The sequence below is a fragment of the Apus apus genome, chromosome 19, assembly GCF_020740795.1.
Source record: "Apus apus isolate bApuApu2 chromosome 19, bApuApu2.pri.cur, whole genome shotgun sequence".
NCBI lineage: Eukaryota > Metazoa > Chordata > Aves > Apodiformes > Apodidae > Apus > Apus apus.
The window spans coordinates 266,233-288,303 of NC_067300.1; the positions used below are offsets into that span (position 1 = coordinate 266,233).

The 22,071-nt window shown below is 60.0% G+C and overlaps 1 protein-coding gene across 1 annotated transcript in view; it reads right to left on the bottom strand.

The window, feature by feature from the left end:
* The window catches only part of ABCA2 (ATP binding cassette subfamily A member 2), a 33,999-nt gene that overhangs the window by 3,409 nt on the left and 8,519 nt on the right, over positions 1-22,071 (bottom strand). Inside the window, 45 exon segments of the mRNA XM_051636361.1 lie at positions 70-172; positions 478-570; positions 837-940; positions 1,172-1,306; positions 1,631-1,772; positions 2,061-2,239; positions 2,386-2,503; positions 2,664-2,796; positions 3,575-3,698; positions 3,937-4,084; positions 4,351-4,466; positions 4,552-4,726; positions 4,972-5,032; positions 5,415-5,526; positions 5,814-5,919; positions 6,095-6,308; positions 6,757-7,085; positions 7,476-7,578; positions 7,759-7,971; positions 8,908-9,198; positions 9,475-9,595; positions 9,697-9,881; positions 10,321-10,503; positions 10,589-10,785; positions 11,072-11,284; positions 11,544-11,724; positions 12,031-12,195; positions 12,753-12,957; positions 13,244-13,394; positions 13,619-13,809; positions 14,136-14,250; positions 14,905-15,007; positions 15,094-15,267; positions 15,666-15,762; positions 16,075-16,242; positions 16,527-16,655; positions 16,912-17,071; positions 17,357-17,688; positions 18,279-18,449; positions 18,451-18,498; positions 18,576-18,761; positions 19,234-19,338; positions 19,654-19,781; positions 19,996-20,162; positions 20,549-20,660. Of these exon segments, the coding sequence (XP_051492321.1) occupies positions 70-172; positions 478-570; positions 837-940; positions 1,172-1,306; positions 1,631-1,772; positions 2,061-2,239; positions 2,386-2,503; positions 2,664-2,796; positions 3,575-3,698; positions 3,937-4,084; positions 4,351-4,466; positions 4,552-4,726; positions 4,972-5,032; positions 5,415-5,526; positions 5,814-5,919; positions 6,095-6,308; positions 6,757-7,085; positions 7,476-7,578; positions 7,759-7,971; positions 8,908-9,198; positions 9,475-9,595; positions 9,697-9,881; positions 10,321-10,503; positions 10,589-10,785; positions 11,072-11,284; positions 11,544-11,724; positions 12,031-12,195; positions 12,753-12,957; positions 13,244-13,394; positions 13,619-13,809; positions 14,136-14,250; positions 14,905-15,007; positions 15,094-15,267; positions 15,666-15,762; positions 16,075-16,242; positions 16,527-16,655; positions 16,912-17,071; positions 17,357-17,688; positions 18,279-18,449; positions 18,451-18,498; positions 18,576-18,761; positions 19,234-19,338; positions 19,654-19,781; positions 19,996-20,162; positions 20,549-20,660 (6,986 nt within the window).

A 22,071-nucleotide genomic window follows, 5' to 3' on the forward strand; every position in this document is an offset into this window, starting at 1 on the left:
CCCCCTCACATCACCCACAGAGCTGCCCCGGGGGGAAGAGAGGGCTGGCAGAGGTGGCAGGGAGCTCACCTTGAGGACAGCCTCGGGAAAGTTGCGGTTGAAGAACCTCACCACCTCCTTGATGTTGAGACTGGATTTGGTGCGCACTGTGATCATATAACCATCTCCAAACCTGTGCAGGGACAAGGGACACTGTGAGGACCTGCCCCCCCACCTGCACCCCTGCAGGGAATGGCTGACCCCACAAAAGGGGACAATGCTCTCCAGCAGTGGCTGCACCCACCAGGACGATGCCAGGATGGTTGAGCAAGCCTGTCCCCTGCCCACCCTTCAAACCAGATGTCGCAAGCCGGTACTGGGGGGCTACACAGCAGCACCCAAAGGGCTGACATCTCGCCATGGGTGCCACACTGGGGGCCTGGCTCCCTCCCACCCTGCAGTGCACATGGAGTGCTGGACCTCCCACCAGGCTCTGACCTGTTTTTCAGGTGCTGGATGCTGCCAAGACACTTGAGCCGCCCATTCACCATGATGGCCAGGCGGGTGCAGAGCGCCTCACACTCCTCCATGCTGGGGAGACAGGGCTGATTCAGCAGTGGGGACAGTGACATGGGCCACAGGTGGGACAGGTGGGCAGCTGAGCTCCCCAGGCCATCACCCGGGTGCTGTGGCCCAACCATCAGGGATGGGAGATAGCAACACCAGGTGTCCAGGGTTCCCTCTGCTCCCTGTGCCCCTGCCCAACGCCCTCCCCAGGAACACAGAGCCCCCTCCCACCCCCACAACACCCCAGGTGGCCAGAGGCATTGTGGGGGCAGCCAGAAGACCTCCCAGACCTGTGGGATGTGAGCACCACAGAGCGACCCGTTTTGATGACATCCAGGATGAGGTTCCAGAGGAAGCGTCGTGCCTTGGGGTCCATCCCTGTGGTGGGCTCATCCTGCCAGACAGACAGCACCTTTAGACATGCCAGCCTCCAGAGGGACCCTGCAACCCCCTTCCTGTCCTGAGCCTGGCTCAGGACACAATCCCACACTCCAGGACACTCATGACAGAGCTGGGGGCAGGCAGCCCCCACCCAGGGTTATTTCTGCACCCTAGCCTGGTGCCAGCCCCAGAAACACGGAGGGTGGGAGGACCCAAAGGCAGGGTGCTGGAGCCCGGGACACACCAAGAAGATGAAGGCCGGGTATCCAATCAGTGCAATGGCTGTGGACAGCTTCCTCTTGTTGCCTCCACTGTAAGTGCTGGCAGGCTTGTCAGCATACTTGGTCAGCTCCAGCTTCTTCAGTGCCCACTTGACCACCTGCAAGCATGCGGGGCTGTTGTCACCCTGCCAAAGCCACAGGGCTGGCAGGATTGGCAGTGGGCAAGCAGTTGGGCTCTGTAGCACAGGCCAGCTGCCCCAGGCATGACAAGCCATGTGCTAGTCAGGGGAGCCCCACAGCAGCCCCTGGCACAGCCCCAGGGGTCAGCAGGGGCCTGTGAGAGCATGAGCTGGGTCCTTGCACCCCACATGAGTGCTGCACCAGGGTGGCACTGTTGTGGGCCACAGCACCAGCTCAGTCCCTGCTGATGCCCAGTGACAGCTGTTCCCTCCAGCACTGGCCATGCACCCCCAGAGCCCCACCCGCTCCTCGTCCTTCCAGGGGATGCCACGCAGGCGGGTGTAGAGCTCCAGGTGCTCCTGGGCTGTCAGCTCATCGAAGAGTGCGTCGAACTGAGGGCAGTAGCCCAAGCTCTGCTGGACCTGCAGGAGCTCCTTCAGGATGCTGCAGGAGAAGACAGAGAGGCCATGGGGAGAAGGAATCGCTTTTCAGGAGCTCCCTGTTGCTCATCCCCCTATGCATGTCTTTATCCTACAGCAGCCTTGGCCAAGAGCCAGAATCACTTGCCCTCCTCCCAGATGACAGTCAGCCCAGGACATGGGGCTGCAGAGTCCCACAGAGGCACATGGGCAGGCTCATGCTGCTTCCTCCTGGGAGACCCCCAAACAGACCCTGTCCCATCCCCAGGACAGTGGGCAGTCCCCACCTCCTGCCCAGCCCATGCCCCCCAACCTGTGCCCGTTAACGAAGGCCTCCCCGCCCGTGGTGCTCTCGTCCCCCGTCAGCATCTTGAAGGTGGTTGTCTTGCCCGCACCGTTGACACCCAGCAGCCCGAAGCACTCCCCGGGCCGCACGCCCACGCACAGTCGGTCCACAGCCAGGATGCGCCCGATCTTGCGGGACTTGTACACCTGGTGGGGCAGGGGACAGGGGGCCTCAGCCTGCTGAGAGGCACCCAGACCCCCAACCCCACCCTGCACCCCTTGGACAGGATAGCTCCAAGGTGGTTTCTTGCAGCCCTGGAGCATGCCCTGCCACCACTGTCCTGCTGCTGCACCTTGGTGAGGTTTTCAATCTTCAGCATATCATTGTCGGCGTCGCCGCGCAGGACACGGTGACGCTCGTTGGCCACATCGATGTCATCCTCAATGGGTTTGGTGGAGACGGGCAGCCGCCTGTGGGAGGGCGCAGGGGACAGGGTGGGGATGCCAGCAGGGGCAGCTCTTCAGCTCACTCCCACTGGAGGGGCAGGCCTCAGCTAAGGGGCCCCAACAGCCAAGCTGTTCCCCACAGCCAGCCCCTGCCAGCCTGCCCCTTGGTCTCCACCATACTCACTGGGGTTTTCGGAAGAAGTTGTACTGGCACATGATGGTGATGAAGAAGCCGACGAAGCCTTCAATTGTCATGGCAACAAGTCCCCGTGTCACGATGTCCCATTCAAAGGGCGACTTCATTTTATCAAACTGCCCTGAGTGGGAAGAAGAGGAGAGAGCAGGTGGGGACACCTTCCCATGGGACAATCTGGTTGTATGTCTTGAGCTGGCCCATAACAATGACGCTGTCCTGCCCATGTGTCCCCTCCCATGTCACAACTGCCTGGGTTGGTCATAACAAGGCTGTCCACTCCCAGCACATGTGCTGTTGAAAGCATCTTGCAACTTTTCAACCTCAGAAGGATGAATTAACCCAATGGAGAGTGGGTATTGAGTGGATTTGTCAGATCCTGCCCCAAAATTGCCCCTCATGATGCCAGCAGCGCTTGTTTGAGAAGCAGAGAGCAGCAAGAGCTTTTGAGGCCAAGCTAGAGATGCAAGTAGCAAAAGGCTCATTTTTGGCTGGGCAATGCAGCCCTGCAAGAGACTATGTCTGGAAGGGAAGAACCCTTGCAATGCCCATCCCACTTATCTCAGCACAGCTCCACCACGGCCCACCACAGCCCCACTGGAATCCCACAGTGTGCCACAGCAGCAGGAACACACCACTCTGCCAGGGCTCACAACCTCCTCCCCCTGTGGAGCCGCTATTTGGGATTGGTCCAAAGAAACATGTTCAGTGTCACCAGCCCCATGCCACAGCTCCTCATCAGCCTCATCTCTTCCTCCATCCCAGTCAAGTTCACATTGCCTGGCTTTTTGCTCCAACTTGCTCTGGGCCTCAGGAAGCCCCAAGGAACAGATGGAAAGGATGTGCCAGCACCATCGTCTCCCCTAGCCCCATATACCCTGGAGCAAGAGGAGAGGCCATACCAATCTTGGCGTAGTACTCATTGATGTATTCATTGTAGGCCATCTCCATCAAGCCATGACCCAAGTTGTAGTTAGGGAATACAAGGAAGCAGCTCTTCAGGTAGCTGTTCACCAACTTCAGATCCTGTGGGGACGGGCAAGGGGGATACAACCATCACAAAAACCCCTGATGACTATGAGTGTGTGGTAGGATCAGGATCCCCAACAAGATACAGCATGGTCAGGTCTCATAGCTGATGCTGCTGGAAGCAGGACTATGCAGCAGAGACCTCCTGAGGTCCCCCCCAGCCCTGAGCTGTCGCACAATCCAATGGCAGTTTCTCCCTTTGTGGTGGCCCCAGTAAGAGCAATGAATCCCATACCTTGTCATGCTCAAACAGCTGCAGCAGAAAGGTGGCAACAGTGGCCGTGATGCCAATGAAGAGGTTGATGACGATGAGGAAGACGTAGGCAGAGCTGGGCACCTCAAACCAGAAGGAGGCAGGGTACATGATGGGAGTGATGGACCAGCTGGGGAGGCAAGTGGCAGGAGGGCACATCAGCGTGGCAGCAGAGGAACTGGGCAGCACCAACTGTCAAGTCTTGGCATCGCCCATCTCTCAGCCCCATCCTCCCCAGGCTCCTCCCCAGCCCTTGCAGCCCACCACCTATGGGAGCTGCAGACCATCAGCCAGGTGGACAGCCCCAAAGCCAGATCTTGCCTGCACAGCCACAGTGCAGACAGGGCACTAGAGGGACCCACCAGTGCACCCTGACCACCCCCCGGAGCCACGTACCCGTAGAGAAGGAAGAGGGAGAGGACGGCAGGGAAGTTGGTGGGAGAGGTGTACGCTGGGAGGTCGAACACAAACAGGATGATGATGCAGCACGTGGCCGGCACCAGGTAGTTCAGCTGGAGAAGACAGAAACTTCTGTGGCTGCCCACCCACCCGCCTGGCCCTGGGGGTTCAGCTAATGGGGCCATGTGCCCTGCTCACCATGTCCCACACGTAGTTGGCCAACCAGTAGATGACAGGGTCGCAGCCACTCACAAACTGCAGATGTTTGGCCTTGGTGGCCTTTTCAGCCACCAGGAACACCACAAAGCTAGCTGGCACGAAGGACATGGCCACAATGATGAAGATAGCAATCACCACGTCTGTGCCCTGCAAGCTGCATGGAGAGCAAGGAGAGCAGGGATCCCATCACCCTCAGCTGCCCAGGGAATGGCCACCTGTCCTGGCATGGGACAGTCACTGTGCACAGGGCAGGGCTCAGGGACCCCACATCACAGCCACCCAGTCGTTCTCCACAGCCTGCACGGCATATGCTTCAGCACTGCTCAGTAAACTGTGGTGAGGTTATCCCTCCCTCCCGTGGGATGGCCACCCTCCCCAGAAACCACTCTCTGGACCTACAGGTAATCCAGGGACAGGCTGGCACTCGTCTTGTTCATGGGGTGGTTCGTGACTGTGATGCCTGCAGGAAGGCCCAAGAAGAAACACAGGGGCTTGAAAACTGGCTCAGGACAGAAAATGCTGTCCCCAGCCAGCCTGGTCCTGGCTCTGAGGAGGATGGGTTTCCTCCCTGTCTGAAGCAACCAAGCACCTCAGGGCCAAGCCCTCCCTCACCAGCTGGCAGAGAGCACCCTCAGACAAGTCCAGGAGCCAGCAGGCAGCACCTTGGGAGGTTTTGCCCCAGCCCAGCCCCTAAGCCCAGCCCACACAGTCATGGTGTGTGATCCCCCTGGGCACCAGCCTGCTTGGTCCAAGGGGGGACACTGAGCTTCACAGTCTAGCTGGACCATGCACTAAAGCTGCCCCTGATGTGCTTCTGCCCTTAGACATCTCCAGGTCCTCACCATAGGCAGCAGGGTTGCCTTTGCTCTTGGGCAAGTTGGCCCGCAGGATGGCATTGTTGAGAGCATTGAGGTAGGTGGGCATGCTGTGGTAGCCCTTGTTGTTGTAGAAGACCTGGAGGAGCAGAGAAGAGTGGTGTGAGGTGGCAAGAGAGCTGGGCCCATGGCAGATGTACTGGGAGGGATGGGGCAGCCACAGGGCTGTGCTCACAACTGTGGGAGAGCAGGTCACTGCTGACCATGCCAAGCCAGACCTGCTGGGGTGGAGTGGGAACTCCACCAGAACTGCTGCAGGGGGCAAAGGGTCTCCCCTGTGTGAGCAGTGCTGCCTGCCCCCTTCTCCCCAGCACTGCCACTGCCATCGTTGCGCCCCCCACCCGCTCTCCAGGCACCCAGCCCCACCTGGGCTGCCCTCCGGACTGCGATCTTGCGCACGGTGGCTGGAGCCTTGGCCCCGAAGGAGGCTGGGATGGATTTCTGGACGTTGCCAAAGGTGAGTGCCCCATACCTGTGGGACAAGGCATCACCAAGAACCTGTGACCAGTCTCCCACCTCCAGGAGCAGAGCCCTGCTCCAGCACACTCCTGGCTCCTGCCAGCACCCTGGGACGGTGCCCCCAAGTCCCTGGTCCCCCAGCCCTGCTCGGCAGCACAGGGCAGACCCTCCCAGCCTCCCCTTCTTGCCTGTGCAGCCGGAAACGGTCCGAGGTGTAGAGCAGATACTCAGAGACGTTGCGCCCTGTGATGTCTGCCAAGATGTCCCCCGTCACCACCTTCATCTGCGGGGGGTGGCCCCCCACACCACTGGGGCAGGAGAAGCCAGTCCCCTGCATGGAGCACGTGCACCTGATGGGCTCATGGACGATGCGGGGCAGGGTAGGGGCCGAGGTGACGGTCTCTGAGGAGCAGAGAGGGCAGCTCACAGCCAGGCCCCCGCCTGCCCCGGGGCCTGTGACAACGTGGGGGTGGGAGGGCTCAGGCAGAGAGGGCACACCCAGCCCCACTGGTGGGAGCTCCTGCTGGGCCACAGCCTGGCTGCAAGAGGACTTTTGTGTCTTGGTGACCAAGAGGGATGAAGAGATGGATGTTGGGAAAAATTGGAGGACAGAAACAATTCAGAGAAGGGGTATGGGGACTGCGGCCAGTGAAGGTGACACAAGGCTGGCCACAGGGCCAGTGATGGCCATGAGCCAGAAGTTCAGCCATGCAATGCTCTGCTGTGGCTGGGCCAACTGAGAGACACCTCCAGGGGTCCCTGGAGCTGCTGCTGCAGGGAGGTCTATCATCTTCCTCCTGGAGATAAATCCCAGACCTGGACAGACTGAGGCACCAAGTGCAGGTGATACCTTTGATGGAGGAGGAGAAGGTTGTAGAGTTCCACGCACGAAGCAGATCCTCATCCACTGAGACAGGGTAGTCAGAGGGGGCTGGGGATGGAGGCGGCGGCACGAAGTTGGAGAATGGCAGGCCCTGGGTGAAGGAGTCAATGCACATGGCATCGAAGTACTTGGCCGCAAGCATCTTGGACTCATTGCTGTTGAGGTTGAGGGTCTGCATGGGTTGGTCCAGGGTGTTGTTGAAGGCCATCTTGAGCACACAGGTGGCCCCAACACCAGAGGGCAGGTGGAAGGTGTTCACCAGCTGCTGGGGGCTGGCATCAGGAGACAGCCTGATACTGCGGGGAGAGGAGCAAGTGAGCAGGAGCAAGGAGCAGAGACATGGGTCTCACCACCTTGGCCATCTTCTGCTGGGACCTCCCCAAGAGTCTTGCACATATTGTGGCTGAATGGACGTACACAACCCACGCCTGGCATGAGCCAAGCGTGGCTGATGGCAGACAGTGCCAGGGCTGGTACCTCCCCCAGAGACACTCTGGGGAGGATGGAGGCTGCTTTCTGCAAGGGGACATGACACTGGCCAGGCTTGGCTCCAAGCCAGAGTCAGCCCTGGCACCAGCCCTACTGCAGGCTGCCCTCCCTGCTGCCCCCCTCATGGTAGTCCCAGGGTTGGAAAGAGGGACGGGAGAGGCGTGGGACACTGGTCACCAGCGAGCGGCAGCTCTCACCGGTACTCGCGCCGCTCCTCGTTGGCGTAAGGAATGAAATTGCCTTTGGGCTGGGTGTAGTTGTGGTACTGTGATGGTGAGAGGATGAGGGGTGGTAGGTCACCTGCAGGGGTAAGAACAGGAACCCAGTGGCACTTGCAGCACTGTCACAAAGGCAGACTGGAGGAGAGCCCACAAGCCTTGTCCTCCTCCTCCCCCAGCCAGTGTCCCCACCGATCACACTGGGGCAGGCAGTAAGGGCCACCAGTAGCCCCCAGCACGGGGGTGGGTGGCTCACACACACCTATTTCAGGCACAGAGAGTGCCACAGTCATGGCCACGCAGACGAAGAAGGCGGGCAGGAGGATCTGCGAGAATAGGGCCTTGGTGTTGCGCTTGGCACAGTGGAAGCGCTTGACAATCAGCCCATGGAACTGGCGCAGCTTCAGCCACGAGCCCTCCAGTTTGAAGCTCCCCTGCCCAGCCAGGTCTCGGTCCTCTGCCTCCACTTCTTGCTCTGGAGGGAAGAAGGATGTCAGCTCCCCAGCATGGATACACCCGAGCCCCCCTTTGCCCCCAGGGAGCTGAGCCAGGCACCAAACCAGGCGCAGCCACCTCAAGGGACAGTGTGACACCCAACCGTGATGGCCACCAAGCAGGAAGCAAGGCAGCTGGCTGGCGAGTTCCTCTTGGTCCAAAATGTGAAACATAGAGAATGGTTTTTAAAAAATCAACCTTCTGGGAGAACCTCCCCATTTTCCCATCAGCTGTCCCAGCTGGTGAGGGGTCAGCACAGTCAGAGACAGGGGACAGGACATGGGTGGGGTGACCCAGAGAGGCAGCGGGCTCGGGGCTGGGGCTCAGGGGCACTCTGCCTCCTGCCGCCCAATCCACAATGTTCAGAGCTGCCCCAGCCAGGGAGGCAAGGCAGCACATCGTGGAATTAATCACAAGAACTGCTGGGATATGCCAAGAAAGGATTTGTGAATAGAACAGCAGCCTCAGGGTGCCACCTGCATTCCATCCCCCAGCACCCTGCATGGAGAGCCCCAAGCCTGGGGTAGGGTCTGGGGGGGCTGAAGCCTCCAGCTGGAAGATGACACTGTGCACAAGGGCCAAGAGGAGAAAACCCAACCAGGCACCAGTGCGAGGAGCAAAGCACATTAGTGGGGTGAGTCTGCAGGGTGGCACCAGGGGGCTCTGTGGGAGGCAAAGGGCAGAGCTGGCACCAGCTGCACCCGCGGGCTCAAGGTCTCAGTGTGGGACACTGCCGCGCACACACAACCAGCTTGGGGGTGCAAACTGGTGGAAGCGCCTGTTCCCACCCTCCCACCCAGGCTGCACTTCTCCAGGTGTATCACTAGCCCCACAACAGGGTCTTGTCCCAGCAGGCACAGTCCCCATCCTCTCCATGTCCCAGCTGAGCACCTCCCCTGGCCCTGGAGGCACCAACCTTGCAGACTGATGTTATCAGGGTCCTGCCGGTTATCGAACAGGGGTGTATAATCCCCAAAGAATTCGGAATAAGCCCCACCTTCATCGCCCCGCATGGAGCCCACCGAGGAGCCTGAGCGCAGGGACGCCTGTGACTGCGTCAGCTTGGAGCAGGTCACCAGGTTGCTGAGCTCCACCTCGGGCTTCTCCAGCACAGCTGCTTCAGCCAGGGGCTCCCCATTGGCCTCAGGCTTCGGGCCCAGCTCTGGGGCAGGTGGCCGCAGGGCATCCTTCTTGGACTCCTTCATGTCTGTAAGGAGAACGGGGGTTGCCACCAGCCATACGACCCTTCAGCGTGGTGTGGGACAGAGTGGGGACAGATCTGCTCCACAAATCCAGAGCAGAGCAGAGGCTGGCTGCCCTTGGCCAGGATGGGCTCCATGGCCAGGATGGGCTCCACTGGAGACCTGACCTCCCCTTGGGAGAGGAGACTCCTGCAGCCACGTGCAAGGGAAGGGAAGCCACCAAGCCCACACAAAGGCATACAGCCTCTCACCAGTACTGGGTGCCCCCCCACCTCCCGTACCCACGTCACTGTTCTCCAGCGACTGGTCCTCCTCAGACACCTTCAGAAAGACCTCCTCCAGTGTGGTGTCCATCAGTCCAAAACTGGTGAGGTTCAGCTCCTCCAGGCTCTGCTCCAAGTGCTGTGGAGGCAAATCGGTGTGTGAGGAGGCCAGGAGGTGCCTGCAGTGCTGTGGACCCCCAGAGCCCCTCACCTGCCAACCCCATGAGTCCCCGCTGGTACCTGGAAGAGCCTCTCAAAGCAGCCCTTCTTGACAGCCTCACTGGGCAGTATGTAGGAGAGCTCGGTGTTGGTGTCCGAGATAAGGAGGCAAGAGGCCACATACTTCTTGATGAAATGGGACACGCGAGGCTCGGAGCAGGGACTGACAGAGGAGTGGGCTGGAGGGCTGTGTGGCTGACCCAGCTCTGCACCAGAGGGACAGCACCAGGAAGTCACTTTTCACCCAGCTTCCCACCAGTACCCACCATTTCCACCTACACCCAGTGCCATGGGGGCTCCAACAGCTTCTATCATGGGGTGCTGGAGGCTTCCTGGCTGCCCTGCCTGGCCTGTGGATGGTGTTCTGCACCATGGCCATGCTGGACACCTCAGTAGGCAGCCCATGGGCTGGACAGAATCAGCGCCTGGAGACAAGCACCACCACACAGGTCACTGAGATGGGAAAAATCAAGGCTGACAAATGCCACCTCCTATGCCCTAGCCCCATTCCCCTCCATCCTCCATGTGGCCTAAGGAGACTTGGGGTGGGACCACGTGGGTGTTGACCTCTCTTTCCTTTCCTGGGCTGAAGAAGGGCTGGTCCCTTCTACTTCTCTAAACATGGGCTGCCACTGTGCCCCAGACCTGTGCCATTCCTGGTGTACGACTGCTTCTTCACCACTGTCAGCTTGTAGCCATCACCATAGGTGCTCTTGAGGAAGAGTGGAGAGCCACAGCACTTGAGCTTGCCGTGGGAGATGATGGCGATGCGATCACCCAGTAGATCAGCCTCGTCCATGTGATGTGTGGAGAGCAGGATGGTCCTCCCTGGTAGTGGCACAGAGACTCATCAGAAAGGCCAGGGACACTACAGCCAGAAGAGCAACGTTGGGCTCTGCCCACCTCTGCTCACCTGGCTTGTACTTGAGGATGAGGTCCCAGATGGCTCTGCGTGCATATGGGTCCACACCAGCTGTGGGCTCATCCAAGATCACAGCCCGTGACCCACCCACAAAGGCAATGGCTACTGACAGCTTCCTCTTCATGCCCCCTGAGAGAGTCTGCACCAGGGAGTGGCGTTTGTTGGAGAGCTCCAGGTCTTCAATCATCCTGGGGACAGGAGAGAAGTACCAGGGATGCTGAGGGAGTCAAACTGGTATCTGGTGCTGGCAAGGAGCACTCTTCCCCATGCCCTTAGCCACTGGGACAGCCCAGCTCCAGCCAGGCTACAGAAACATCTTCTGCTGCCTTCTACAGCCTGATACCCCAAGCTTTGGAAAACACTTGGTGAAGCTGCTCCAGAGGACACCTCTGCTACCAAATCACCCAACCTGGCTCAGCCAGCAGGAAGGGGACCTATCCATGAAAAGGAGAAAGAGGAATTGGAGGTGCCTACTTGTCCATCTCCTTGCGGATCTCCTCCTCTGCCATGCTCTTGAGCTGTGAATAGAACCAGAGGTGCTCCTCCACTGTCAGCCTGTCAAAGAGCACATTGTGCTGGGGACACATGCCCAGGTTCTTCCGGATCTCATCCATCTCTGTCCGGATATCGTGGCCATAGATGGTAGCAGAGCCCGAGGTTGGAGGGAACAAGCCAGTGAGAATGGACCTGGATGGATGAAGAAAGGCAATATGAGGGACCTCGTGTTCCTTTATCTGGTCCTGATCCCAACCACCACCTCCAGGAGTATCTCCTGGGCAGAACAATATCAGTACAGGGTCATGCACCCACTGGCTGTTCCCCTTCTGTGCCACCCCCACAACCACACTCCTGCCCTCTGGCTGCCACTGGGCCCTGCAAGGACATCACAGAGCATGTCACCCAGCTGGCCAGGACACGGCCCCCATCCACCCCCACAGGCACTCACATGGTGGTGGTTTTGCCTGCACCATTGTGCCCCAGGAAGGACACCACCTGGTTCTCATAGAGGTTGAGGCTCAGCTTGTTCAGTGCCAGCTTCTTGTCTGTCTTGTAGACCTTAGTGAGCTTGTCAATGCAGACGACCAAGGGGAGGTGGGTTGGTTCCTCCTCAATGCCCCGTGTTTCCTCTGCCGCAAGAGCAGGATGGTGAGGAGCCAGGTGGTGGCAGGGATGCCAAGCTTGGAGGGGGACTCCCTGGGGGATGGATCTCCCCACCTCCAACCCACAGTGGCTGTGATGGCTCGTGGCCCCTTCCCCTCTGCTTCTCATCAGCTTCATCCCTCCCACACCATGGGCAGCAGCACCTGGCCCAGGATCCTGTCCCAACAAGGGTACAGGGGACACACAGGGGGCCCTGGCCACAGCAGGACTCTGGCAGAGCAGATGGCAGGGCCATTCCCAGGCCACCCTCCACTGCCCCTGTCTGCTCTCACCCAGCCTCCGGTTCTCCATGGCACAGGCCTGATCCTCCTCCATGATGCTGAGGCGAGTGGTGCGGGACCAGGGCCACGTCCACTCCCAGGTCTCCACTCGCCCATTGCCCAGCCAGTAGGACTTCTGGAAGGGGAAGTACCAGGGCCGCGGCAGGCCGAACATGCCTGCAAGGACAACCCCTGGGGGGTCAGCACCAACCCTGCACCCACGTCCACACAGAAGCCAGATGAGGGCTGATGCAGAGCTTGGCGTGGGTGTGGGCATGGAGATGGGCTGGGAGGTTTCTCCAGCTCGGGGTCATCACTGTGGGGTGGGGGCTGCAAGTGCCACAACCAGCTGGGCTCAGGAGCAATGCTGCTGGGCTGGGCAAAGAAGCCAAGTCCTTTGGGCTTTGGATTGGGCCTGACTCATGCTTCAGTTTTACTGGGAAAGCAAAGGACACAGGTGAGACCCCAACCCATGCAGGCAGTGAGTGGAACAGTGCTCCAGCCATGGAAACTTGCTTTGCCACAGCTGGTCAGTGAACTGAGACATGCAACTGAAGATCTCCAAGGAACCTGATGGTGTCGCTAGTGGGTCAAGGCATGTGGGCAGGTGTCCCCAAAGGCCCGTTGTGACCAATGCCACCTCAGGGCCCAGCACCTCCAGCAACCGGCAGGTCCCCAGCAAGGAGGTTCCCGTAAGATCAGAGGTGGCTGCACGCCCCACCTCCTGCACGTACCCGGGTGCACAGCCTCAATGTACCATGTGAGCACCCCGTACACCACTGCATCCACAATCAGCATCATCATGGACAACAGGAGGTTGAAGTCATCTCCTTCCACGGGTGACTGGCTGAAGGTGTGCCACTGGATGCCCACGCCGGCCACCTCATACAGTGCAAAGTACTTGGAGCCCAGCCCAAAGGCCGTGGTGGACATGAGGGACTGAAGAGAGGTGGAGGAAAGAGGATGTCAGCAGAAACCTCAGACCAGCTCTGGAGGAACAGGTTGTGGCAAATTCCTACCCAGTACTGCCCCACCCAGCCCTGTGGAGATTTTCCCTACCATGGGAGGCACCAAACCTTCTGGATATGCCTCCAAAGCCCCATGGTTCACACAGGCAGAGGTTTGCCCAGGGCTTGGCGACAGCTTGGTGGACTGTGTACTGGACATGGGATGCCTGGGGCAAACCTGGGGCCAAGCACCTCCCCAGCAGCTGCAGCTAACTCACCGCAATGCACTTCTCAAAGGCTGTGATCTTGTCATGTGCCACCTCCTCCCGGATGGCCACATACATGTAGGGCACATAGCTGAGGAAGTAGATGATGCCGCCACAGGCAGAGGCTAGCTTGGCCTTCGAGTAGAGCACTGACACCAGGAAGCTGCAGGAAGGACAGTGTCACCTTGGATCCTACCCCACCAGAGCTCTTCTTGATTTTGGTGGTGTTGAGGTGATAAATTGGCCCCTCAAATGAGCTGCTTGGGGGGGACTGCACCCCTCCACGAGCCCTTGCCTGCACAGCTCCCTGCACCCTCACTCCATGGAACAAGGACCCCGGTGCTGCTCATGTCCCCCCCACCTCACGAAGTGGAGCAGACAACTCACCAGAACATGATGGTGGCCACTGCATAGATGGCAAGAAAGAGCCAGATGATGAGGACATCACTGTGCATCAGGACCTTGCCATACTTCAGGATGGCAGTGAGAGCTGTGACTGAGATGGAGAGCTGGACGAAACCAGTGATGAACCAAGCCACCCAATGCACTGCATTGTTCAAGCCCATCATCTTCATCACCTGCAAGACCAAAACAGCTGAGCAGGGCTGGCCCCTGCCCTGTGCTTCCCTGCTGCCTTGCCAGTTGGCTGGGAGAGCACTGGTCATCACCAAGGGGTCCCCAGGGCAGCTGGGAATGGGCAGACCCTGTGCCAGGGTATCCATGGGCTCAGCTCCCTCTGGTGCTGGGAACCATCGGAAGGACCAGCTCAGCCCAGTGATGTGGGATCTGTGCCCACCCCAGCTCGTGCACCTCACTGACATGGGGAAGGTGCCCAGGGACACAGCACAGGACTTGGATCTCAGAGATGCTACTCCTCCCCAGGGATCTCTCCCATCATCCCCACCTCCTTCAGGCGATGCTCCTTCTCTGTCACAATGTGTTGGATCATCATGGCCACAGAGTAGACCCAGGAGATCACCATGCACAGGGGCATCATGTGCTCGATGACAAAGAGGAAGCTGGTGGGGTAGAAGAAGGGAGGGGAGAGCTGGGTGGTGGCACCACCACAGACACCCACGGAGACCCTGGGCCACAGGGCAGCAGAGGGGCTTTCCCACCACCCTCGAACAATCAGCCCTCTGGTCCAGCAGCTGCACAGTGTCCTGAGTAAGCTTCTCCAATGAGTACACAGGATAATCTGGTGTCCTGGCTGTCAGGTCCCAGCAGGAAGGCAGGGCAGCAGCCCTGGGCTCAGCACAGTGCCCTGCCAACCCTGCTGTAGATGGAGCCCTAACCACTCTCCTGCCACGGAGGGATGGTGGCTCTGGCACTTCTCCAGATGCTTCCTCCAGACCACCACTGTGTTCAGTAACCACCAACACCCCCATGTGCCATCCATTTATCACACTCATCTGGTTCTCCCCAGGTCTTTCAGTCTCCAAGACACCCTGCAGCCAAGAGCACCTCACTTCAGCTGCAAACTGGGCACAAAATCCTTTCCCTGCTTGCCTGGCCTGGTGGTCCAAGGAACAGGGCTTAACTGCTTGCTCCTCAGTCCCAATGTCACCAGTCTCTCAGACCCCCAAACTTGTACCCTTTTCCCAGCTGAGGTGTCCTGGCCTGCAAAGGGGAAGAGGAAAGGTCCTGCTCTTGCCCACATGGGTGTTACTCACTCGTCCCGGGTATAACACGGGTACGGGAACATCTGCACATAGTTGCCAGGCTCCACCACATCATGGCCAACAAATGTGTTGATGAGGGCACGCTCCATCATGTCTGGGGAGGAGGAGAAGCCAAGCTCAGCGGGCAGTGCAGGCAAGGGCCAAGGCCATGGGCAGTTGTGTCAGGGAGCTGGCACTCACCCTGGATCCAGACAAAGCCATACAAGAAGTAGAAGCGGCCGCCAGTGTTGGGGCCAGGCCGCCAGTAGGCCCGTCGGATCTCGTTGGTCTTCTCCGTGAAGCTGGAGTTCTGCCGGATCTTGTACATGACATGGGGAGACAGTGAGCCATCCTTGTTGGTCTGGAAGATGACACCTGCGGGCAGCAGGAGAGGCAGGGAGCATGATGGCACCATGGGAGGTGGCCACACCAGCTGGCCTGCAGCGACCAGCTGGGATGTGGAAGGGTTCAGCGTGTCCCAGCCAAGGGCACCAGGTGGGCTGCCACAGATGAAGAGGGTGGGCATGGCCCTGGCAAGGGATGTGAGGGTATGTGGAAAGTAGGCAGCAGTGGTGGGAAAGTTAGCACAATGGCAGAGCACTGTGCCCAGCAGGACTTGGCCAGGGTCAGAGGACAGGAACCGTGAGATGGCTTGGTCCACTCATCCACCCAATGCATGCACCAAGGGAGCCACAGTCAGTGGTCCCGAGCACAGCTGGAGAAGGGCACAGCTTCAGGGACCTCTGCAAAGGGGCTAGTTCCTGGGGACATACTGGCAAAGACCGTGACATTGTCCTGGTAGGCCTGGTTCAGCGTGTAGTTGACGATGCTCTCCTCATCTGGGAACCCTTTGAAGACATCCACACTGACCTGGTGGGAGGGGGAGGCTGGTGAGACCCCAGTGGCCCTGACAGATCTGGCAAGCAGTCCCTGCACACAGTGCAGCCTGTGCCACCCACAGCCACCCCTGAGCCCCTGAACCCATCAGTGAACAGACACCTCCACCATTGACACCTACCCCAAAGCCCCTGACACCGCAGAAGCCACTAAATACTCCAAAGCTCCTGTCCCATGGCCTCAACGTCTGAGCAGATCTGACCCCTCCTCAGCCCTGCAGAACCCAGCTGTGGGCAGTGGGTGCTGCTTCAGCACCCATGTTCCCAAATGCAGGCACAACCTCACCTTGGCCATGAAGTGGACCCAGCCACAGGCAGCATTGTCAATGGTGTCCAGCTGCTGGAGCAGGACACTGGCATTGGGCAGGGAGAAGTTGCCATTGAGGAAGCTATGGAGAACATCACTGTCTGACACATTCAGGATCTCTGGGTGCTTGTGGAGGTCAGCGGTGAACTGCGACAGGGAGGGAGACACAGAAGGGAGTAGTTGGGGTAGAGTCCTGCCTCCCAGCCCTCCATCCTCCCCATGAACACAGATGGGACCCAAGACTCCTCCTGGGGACGGGGAAACATCATCCACCCCGCACAGGGAACCAGCTTGGTCCTTGCAAGAGCAAGGTGGGCACCCAGGAGCACCTGAGAGCTTCACATGAAGAAGCTACAAGTTGCCTGAGGGCAGGACACCCCCTTTCCATCCCCAGGGCAATGAAGCCCAGTTCAGTTCCCACCAGACTCTACCTGCTGGAGCCAGCGGATGCGCCTCTGCAGCCGGCCCTCCTCCAGGTAAGCACGGATCTCAGGGGAGATGTTCAGCCATGCCTTGGCATAGTGGGTGACATTGCCCACAAAGGCAAAGGTCTCGTTGGCCTGAGGAGGAGGAAGGTCACACAGTGGGAAAAGGCAGGGGTCCTGCTGCTCTCCACATGGCTAGCAGCCATGGAGGTATCTGCCTACTGCCCAGCACTATGGCTACCCCAGCTGGGGTCAGGACAGCTGCCTGCTTCTAGCAGCACTGGCTGGCAGATGGACTCTTCCTCCCCACTCAGCCCTGGCCCTGGCTCCTCTGGAGCAAGGATGTTCTTTGGTGGGAGTGGAAGGATAGGTGTCCCAGAGGCACCCTCACCTTCAGGATAACCTTGTCCACTTCAGTGCCCACAGGTGCATATAGGATTTTGGGGTTGCTGGTCATCAGGTGCACAAGGAGGCCCAGGTTTCGTTGCTCCTTGCTGGTGAAGCCCAGAGAGCTCATGTTGCCCTGCTTCAGCGCCTCAGGCTCAATTGTCCTGCAAAGGGGGTTCAGGCTGCCAACTCCACCCCAGCCCCAGTGCCCCTGACTGTGAGCAGCCACACTCCTGCTCAGGAGAGCATTTCACATCAAACCCCATGCCAGTGTAGCGCTGCCCAGCACGGCGAGCTTTCCCAACCCACAGCAGCACAATGTGATGCAGCATCTGTCCTGCATCCTCCTTGAGGGATGAGCCGGGCCCTTGACTGCTGGCAGTGGCTGGTGGGCTCTCTCACACCCCTGTCCCAAGCAGAATCCCACCCCTGTCCCCCAGGGCTCTTACCGGTTGTTGCCACAGAGGATGGGCTGCAGCCCAGCCCAGAGCTGCACAAATGCTGAGAACTGCCCCTGGGGGTTGTCACCACTGCCCGGGCCTCCCACAGCAGCCTCCTCCTCTGCCGTGGCATTGCCAGCTGTGGCGTTGGCACCAGCCCAGCCAGTGCTGTTGGCAGTGGGTGGTGGGGCCTTGCTGGCACAGGCTCCCTTGGGCAGCAGCTTGGCCAGTGCCGAGAGGATGTCCACATCGCGGAGAACCTTCTCCATCTCCATCAGGTCCTCCAGGAGGGTGTGGAGGCGGTGCTGGGCAGCTGTGCTGTTCACTTCATCCAGCTTCAGCTGCAAGGATAAGCAAGCACGGGGCCCTGCTCGCCAGTGGGAGGCGATGAAGGGGGACCCCCCAAGCACTGGTATGTCTGCCTTCTTGGTTAAGAGATGGAAGCTGTGCCCAGTTGGGCCCTGCACTCTTTGCCATGTATTTGTGGCTATCAGCCAGCAGGAGTGCTGGCAAATGCTGACAGAGTCTTGTTGGGGCACATGAGATGTCCCTCAAGCAGTAAAGGGTTGTCCTCTGTAACCACAAGGGACACTATAAGACTTGGGTGGGACAAGGAGTGTGACCTCAGAGCCAGTCTTGAGAAGCAGTGTCACCATGGACATTGCCAGTACCAGGGAGTTAAGCCAGTGGGGACACACTGGAGAATGCTAGGGGCAGCCAGCCCAGTCCAATGGGCACTGTCTGAGCCAGGAGGGGGAATCACCTGGGGTCCTACCATGGGGCTGGGCAGGAGGTGCCCATGTAAGGGATGACCAGGAGAGGCCAGGCCATGTAACAGAGCCCCCCCCATCCCCACACAGCCTCCAGTGAGCAGGCAGACCCTGCCCAGGACTAGTCCCTGCCCCCCAGCACCTTGCAGCCCCGCTCTCACCCTGCTGGTGATCTTGGGCGTGTCCATCTGGTCCTGCAGCACAGCAGCCAGCTGGCTGAAGTGCTGCCGGCGGGTGGCCCGGCTGCCGTTGCAGGCCAGAGCCCGGTACGCCTGCAGCAGTGGCTGCTGCCCGGGGGGCACTCGCAGGAGCCGGTGCAGCCCCCCCCGGGCCCTGCTCGCACGTCAGCTGCTCCAGCACCGGCCCGGTGAAGAGGACACGCTGTGGGGCAGAGAGCTGTGGGGTGAGCCCTGCCCCGGTGGCACTGCCCACCCTGCTCCACCCCTCCTGACACTCACCTCCATCTCGGTGACAAAGGCCTGGGGGCTGTCAGTGGTGGTGGGCACCGGGGCAGTGCCGGCGAGGCCCAGGGCCCGGGAGAGCAGCCGGAGCAGCGCTGGCCGGCGCGGGGCTGCCGCTGGGTCCCGCAACACCCTATGGATCAGCCCTTCCCGCAAACTCCTCCAGCCACTGGGGAGGCTCTTCTGCAAGAGGGAGGGGCTGGGACTGAGGTGGCTGCCTGGTGTCCCACTCCATGTGTGTCCCCCAGCATCCGTGAATGGCCCATCCATGGTCTCCATAGGGAGGGGAAGAGAAGGGGATGTGCAGATGGGGGAGGATGGGTCTCCTGCACCCCACACCCCACCCAGAAGGGAACAATCTCCCCCGTTCCCTCCACAGGCACTGTCCGGGGGGGTGGAGGCATCATCCATTGCAACGGGAAACTGAGGCACAGGCACTGGTGTGCCTCAAAGTACTGGGGGAACTAGTGGCAGCACCAGGATGGGACCCAGCCACCCCTGCAGCTGTTCTGGCCACCCAACAGCATCCCATCACATCTGCTCTGCTAAGATGGGACATCCTCAGATCACCCCGTGGTGGGACATGGAGGGGACGTGGAGGATGAGTTCTGTCCCCCCAGGCTGTAAGTTCCCCACATGCAGCACTGCTCCTCACCTCTAGCTGTGTGATCTTCTCACTGGGGCCAAATTCATTCCACAGGTCTCTCTCATGGGTCTCATCAGGTACCAAAGGAAAGGAACCAAAAACCAGGTGGTACACCTGCAGCAGGGACAGGAGCACTGCTGAGTGCACTGGCAGCAGGAGCACCCATTTGCTCAGCAATGCCCCAGCACGAGGGGGAAGGGCAAGATGTGTCCTGGCCAGGGGCCCACTGACTCCCACCCTGCAGGGCTGGTGGTCAGGGCTCAGTTTGGGTTGAGACGTGCCAATGTGCTAGGGCAGTGTGGACCCCTGCAAAGCCCAGCCCTGCAGTGCTGTGCAGTTACCCACCACCCACAAGTCATCACCCACCTCCCGCAGGTTGTCACCCACCTCCTGTGGGTCACCACCCACCTCTCACAGGTCATCACCCACCTCCTTCAGGTCAATGGTGGAGCGCAGGAGCAGCTCGGCTGTGCTGTTGGGGAGGGACAGGTTCTGTGTCAGGAAACGGTGCAGCTCACCCTGGTCCTTGGCTGCCCATGCCAGCGTGAAGCCAGATCCTGGTAAGGAGCAAGGTAAAAGGTTCAGAGCAGCCCACCAGCCTTGAAGACATGGCACAGGTGACCCTGCCCAGCATGCCACAGTGCGGGACAGTGGCAGGGGGCAGTGGCAGGGGACGGTGGCAGGGCACTGCCACATGCCATCACATCGCTGGGTGTGGCTGGGCATCTCCATCTCTGCCTGCACTTGCAGCAGGGCACAGGCAGGACATACCTAGTCGGTTGCTGAAGTGGGTCTCCATGGAGCTGGGCTCGCTGCTGCTGAGGGCCTCCAGGCGCCGGCGCAGCGACTCCAGCTCCTCCTCCAGCCCCGGATGCTGTGGGTCGAAGAGGCTGCTCTGCTCCACCACCTCGTTGAGATGCTCCAAGAGCTGCGTCACCCTGTGAGAGCCCAGCACCACCACGGCTTCAGGGACAGAGGAATGGGGAGCACCTACCACAAGTCCTGGGTGGGATGAGCCCTTCGGGTGCACAGGGCTCCTGCCATGCAGCACTGCTGCCCCAGGAGCTGCTCTCGCACCAAACCTACCACACCAGGGGTGCAGAGGAGACCCCTAGAGCCTTGAGGTGTCCCTGGGGGCCACTTCTGTCTCCCTCCCAGTACCCAGGAGCCCAAGGAGGAACAGGCTGAGATGTCTCCCGCACCCCAGGGCCTCAGCACTCTGCACCCAAGCACTGTGGAGGACAAGTGTCCCTGGCAGGGCAGTGCCAGGGTGGGAAGGGGCAGGCTGTGCAGGCAGGGGCAGGAAGGCGAGGGCAGAACTCACGTGGAGTTGGAGTACTGCAGAAAGCCAAACTCGTCGCGCTGGCCGTCGGGGCACAGGGACTGCATGACGGGCAGGATCCCGGCCGAGGTGAGCGGCGCCGCCGTGTAGAAAGCTGGAGCCAGCAAGAGAGCGCAGGGGGCCAGGGAAGGTGTGGGCAGGGAGAGGGGGGGTCAGGAGGAGCAGAGGAGGAGGCAGGGGAAGCAGTAGGGGAGGCAGGGGCCACCAGAGAGACAGACACTCAGTTCTAAGAAGTGCGTGCTGGGCCCTGTGAGCCCGGTGGGAGGTTGGTGGCCAAGGGCAGAAGTCTGCAGCTTTCTCACCAAGGCTCTCTGAATGGTGGCCTCTTGGGCTGTGGGCAGCTTCTGCCACCATGGCTCCTACCCTCTTGCCCCTGCTTGCTCCCCCCTGGGTGATGGGTCCCTCCTGCCCCAAGATGATGTCCACTTCTGCCACTTGTCCCATGATGGCCACCAACCTCCCCCAGCCTCTCAGTCCCTCTTGTTAGTAACCTCAGAGGTACCGCCATATCTCCAGAGGTAGAGGAGGAGGAAGAATACAACAGGGAAAAGAGAGTTGTAACCTGCAGCTCCCCGACCTCCCAGCCCCCCCTGCCCAGCTACCATGATGAGCTGGAAATGGGTAGAAATGGAGACACAGTGGGAGGAGATGGAAGAAATAAGGAGTAGCAATGGGACAGCAAACCTTCCCCTCCCTCTGCCAGCACTGAGCCTTTCTCCCTGATGGGTCTTTCCACATCCTTCCCCAGGACAAGGCAAGCCAGAAGGGCCCTGCCTGAAGGGGACCACAGGTTGCCTGAGGTCCCCACAGGCAGGGAGGATGCCCCACGTAGGGACCCTGTGCTTGGCACCCTAGCTGGTGGCCCTGTGGTTAGAGGCAGGTCAGTGCTGTTAGCACGGTAGTGACAGCCAGGGGCTGGTGAAGATGGGTTTCTTGCAGGGACAAGGAACAGTCAGTCCATGGCAGGGAGGGACGGGTGTAGCATGGGATGGGAGAGACTAGAGTGGCCATACCATGCTTTGGTGACAAAGCCAGCACATGGGTGGCATCTTGCAGGCCTCCAGGCTCCTAGCAGTGCCACATCCCAGCTTGTTCCAGGTGCTAGGGGCCAGGACAGGGACCCAGTGGTGGTGCATGGGTGGGAGTTATCTCCAACCCCTTGGGGACCAGCCCAGGAGGGCACACAGGCAAGACTGGGTGATCATAGGCCACCACATGGGTGCCAGTGCACAGTAGGGTCTGCCCCAGGAGGGAGGAGATAAGAAGGGGTAGGATAAGCCTCCACCTGGCCTGGAGAGCCCTCTGCAGCCAAAGGGGCCAGGGACACTGCTACCAGTGGTCCCAGCACCTGAGGAACCTGGCACTGCCAACCCAGTGGGGCCACCACCAGTGCACTGGGAAACTACCACAGGCTGGTCCTGGGGAGCAGCCCCTGGGGAGGAGGAGGCAGGGGCCATACTGCACTGCCCAAGCCCATCTTCACCAGCCGCAGAGAAAAGCAACTG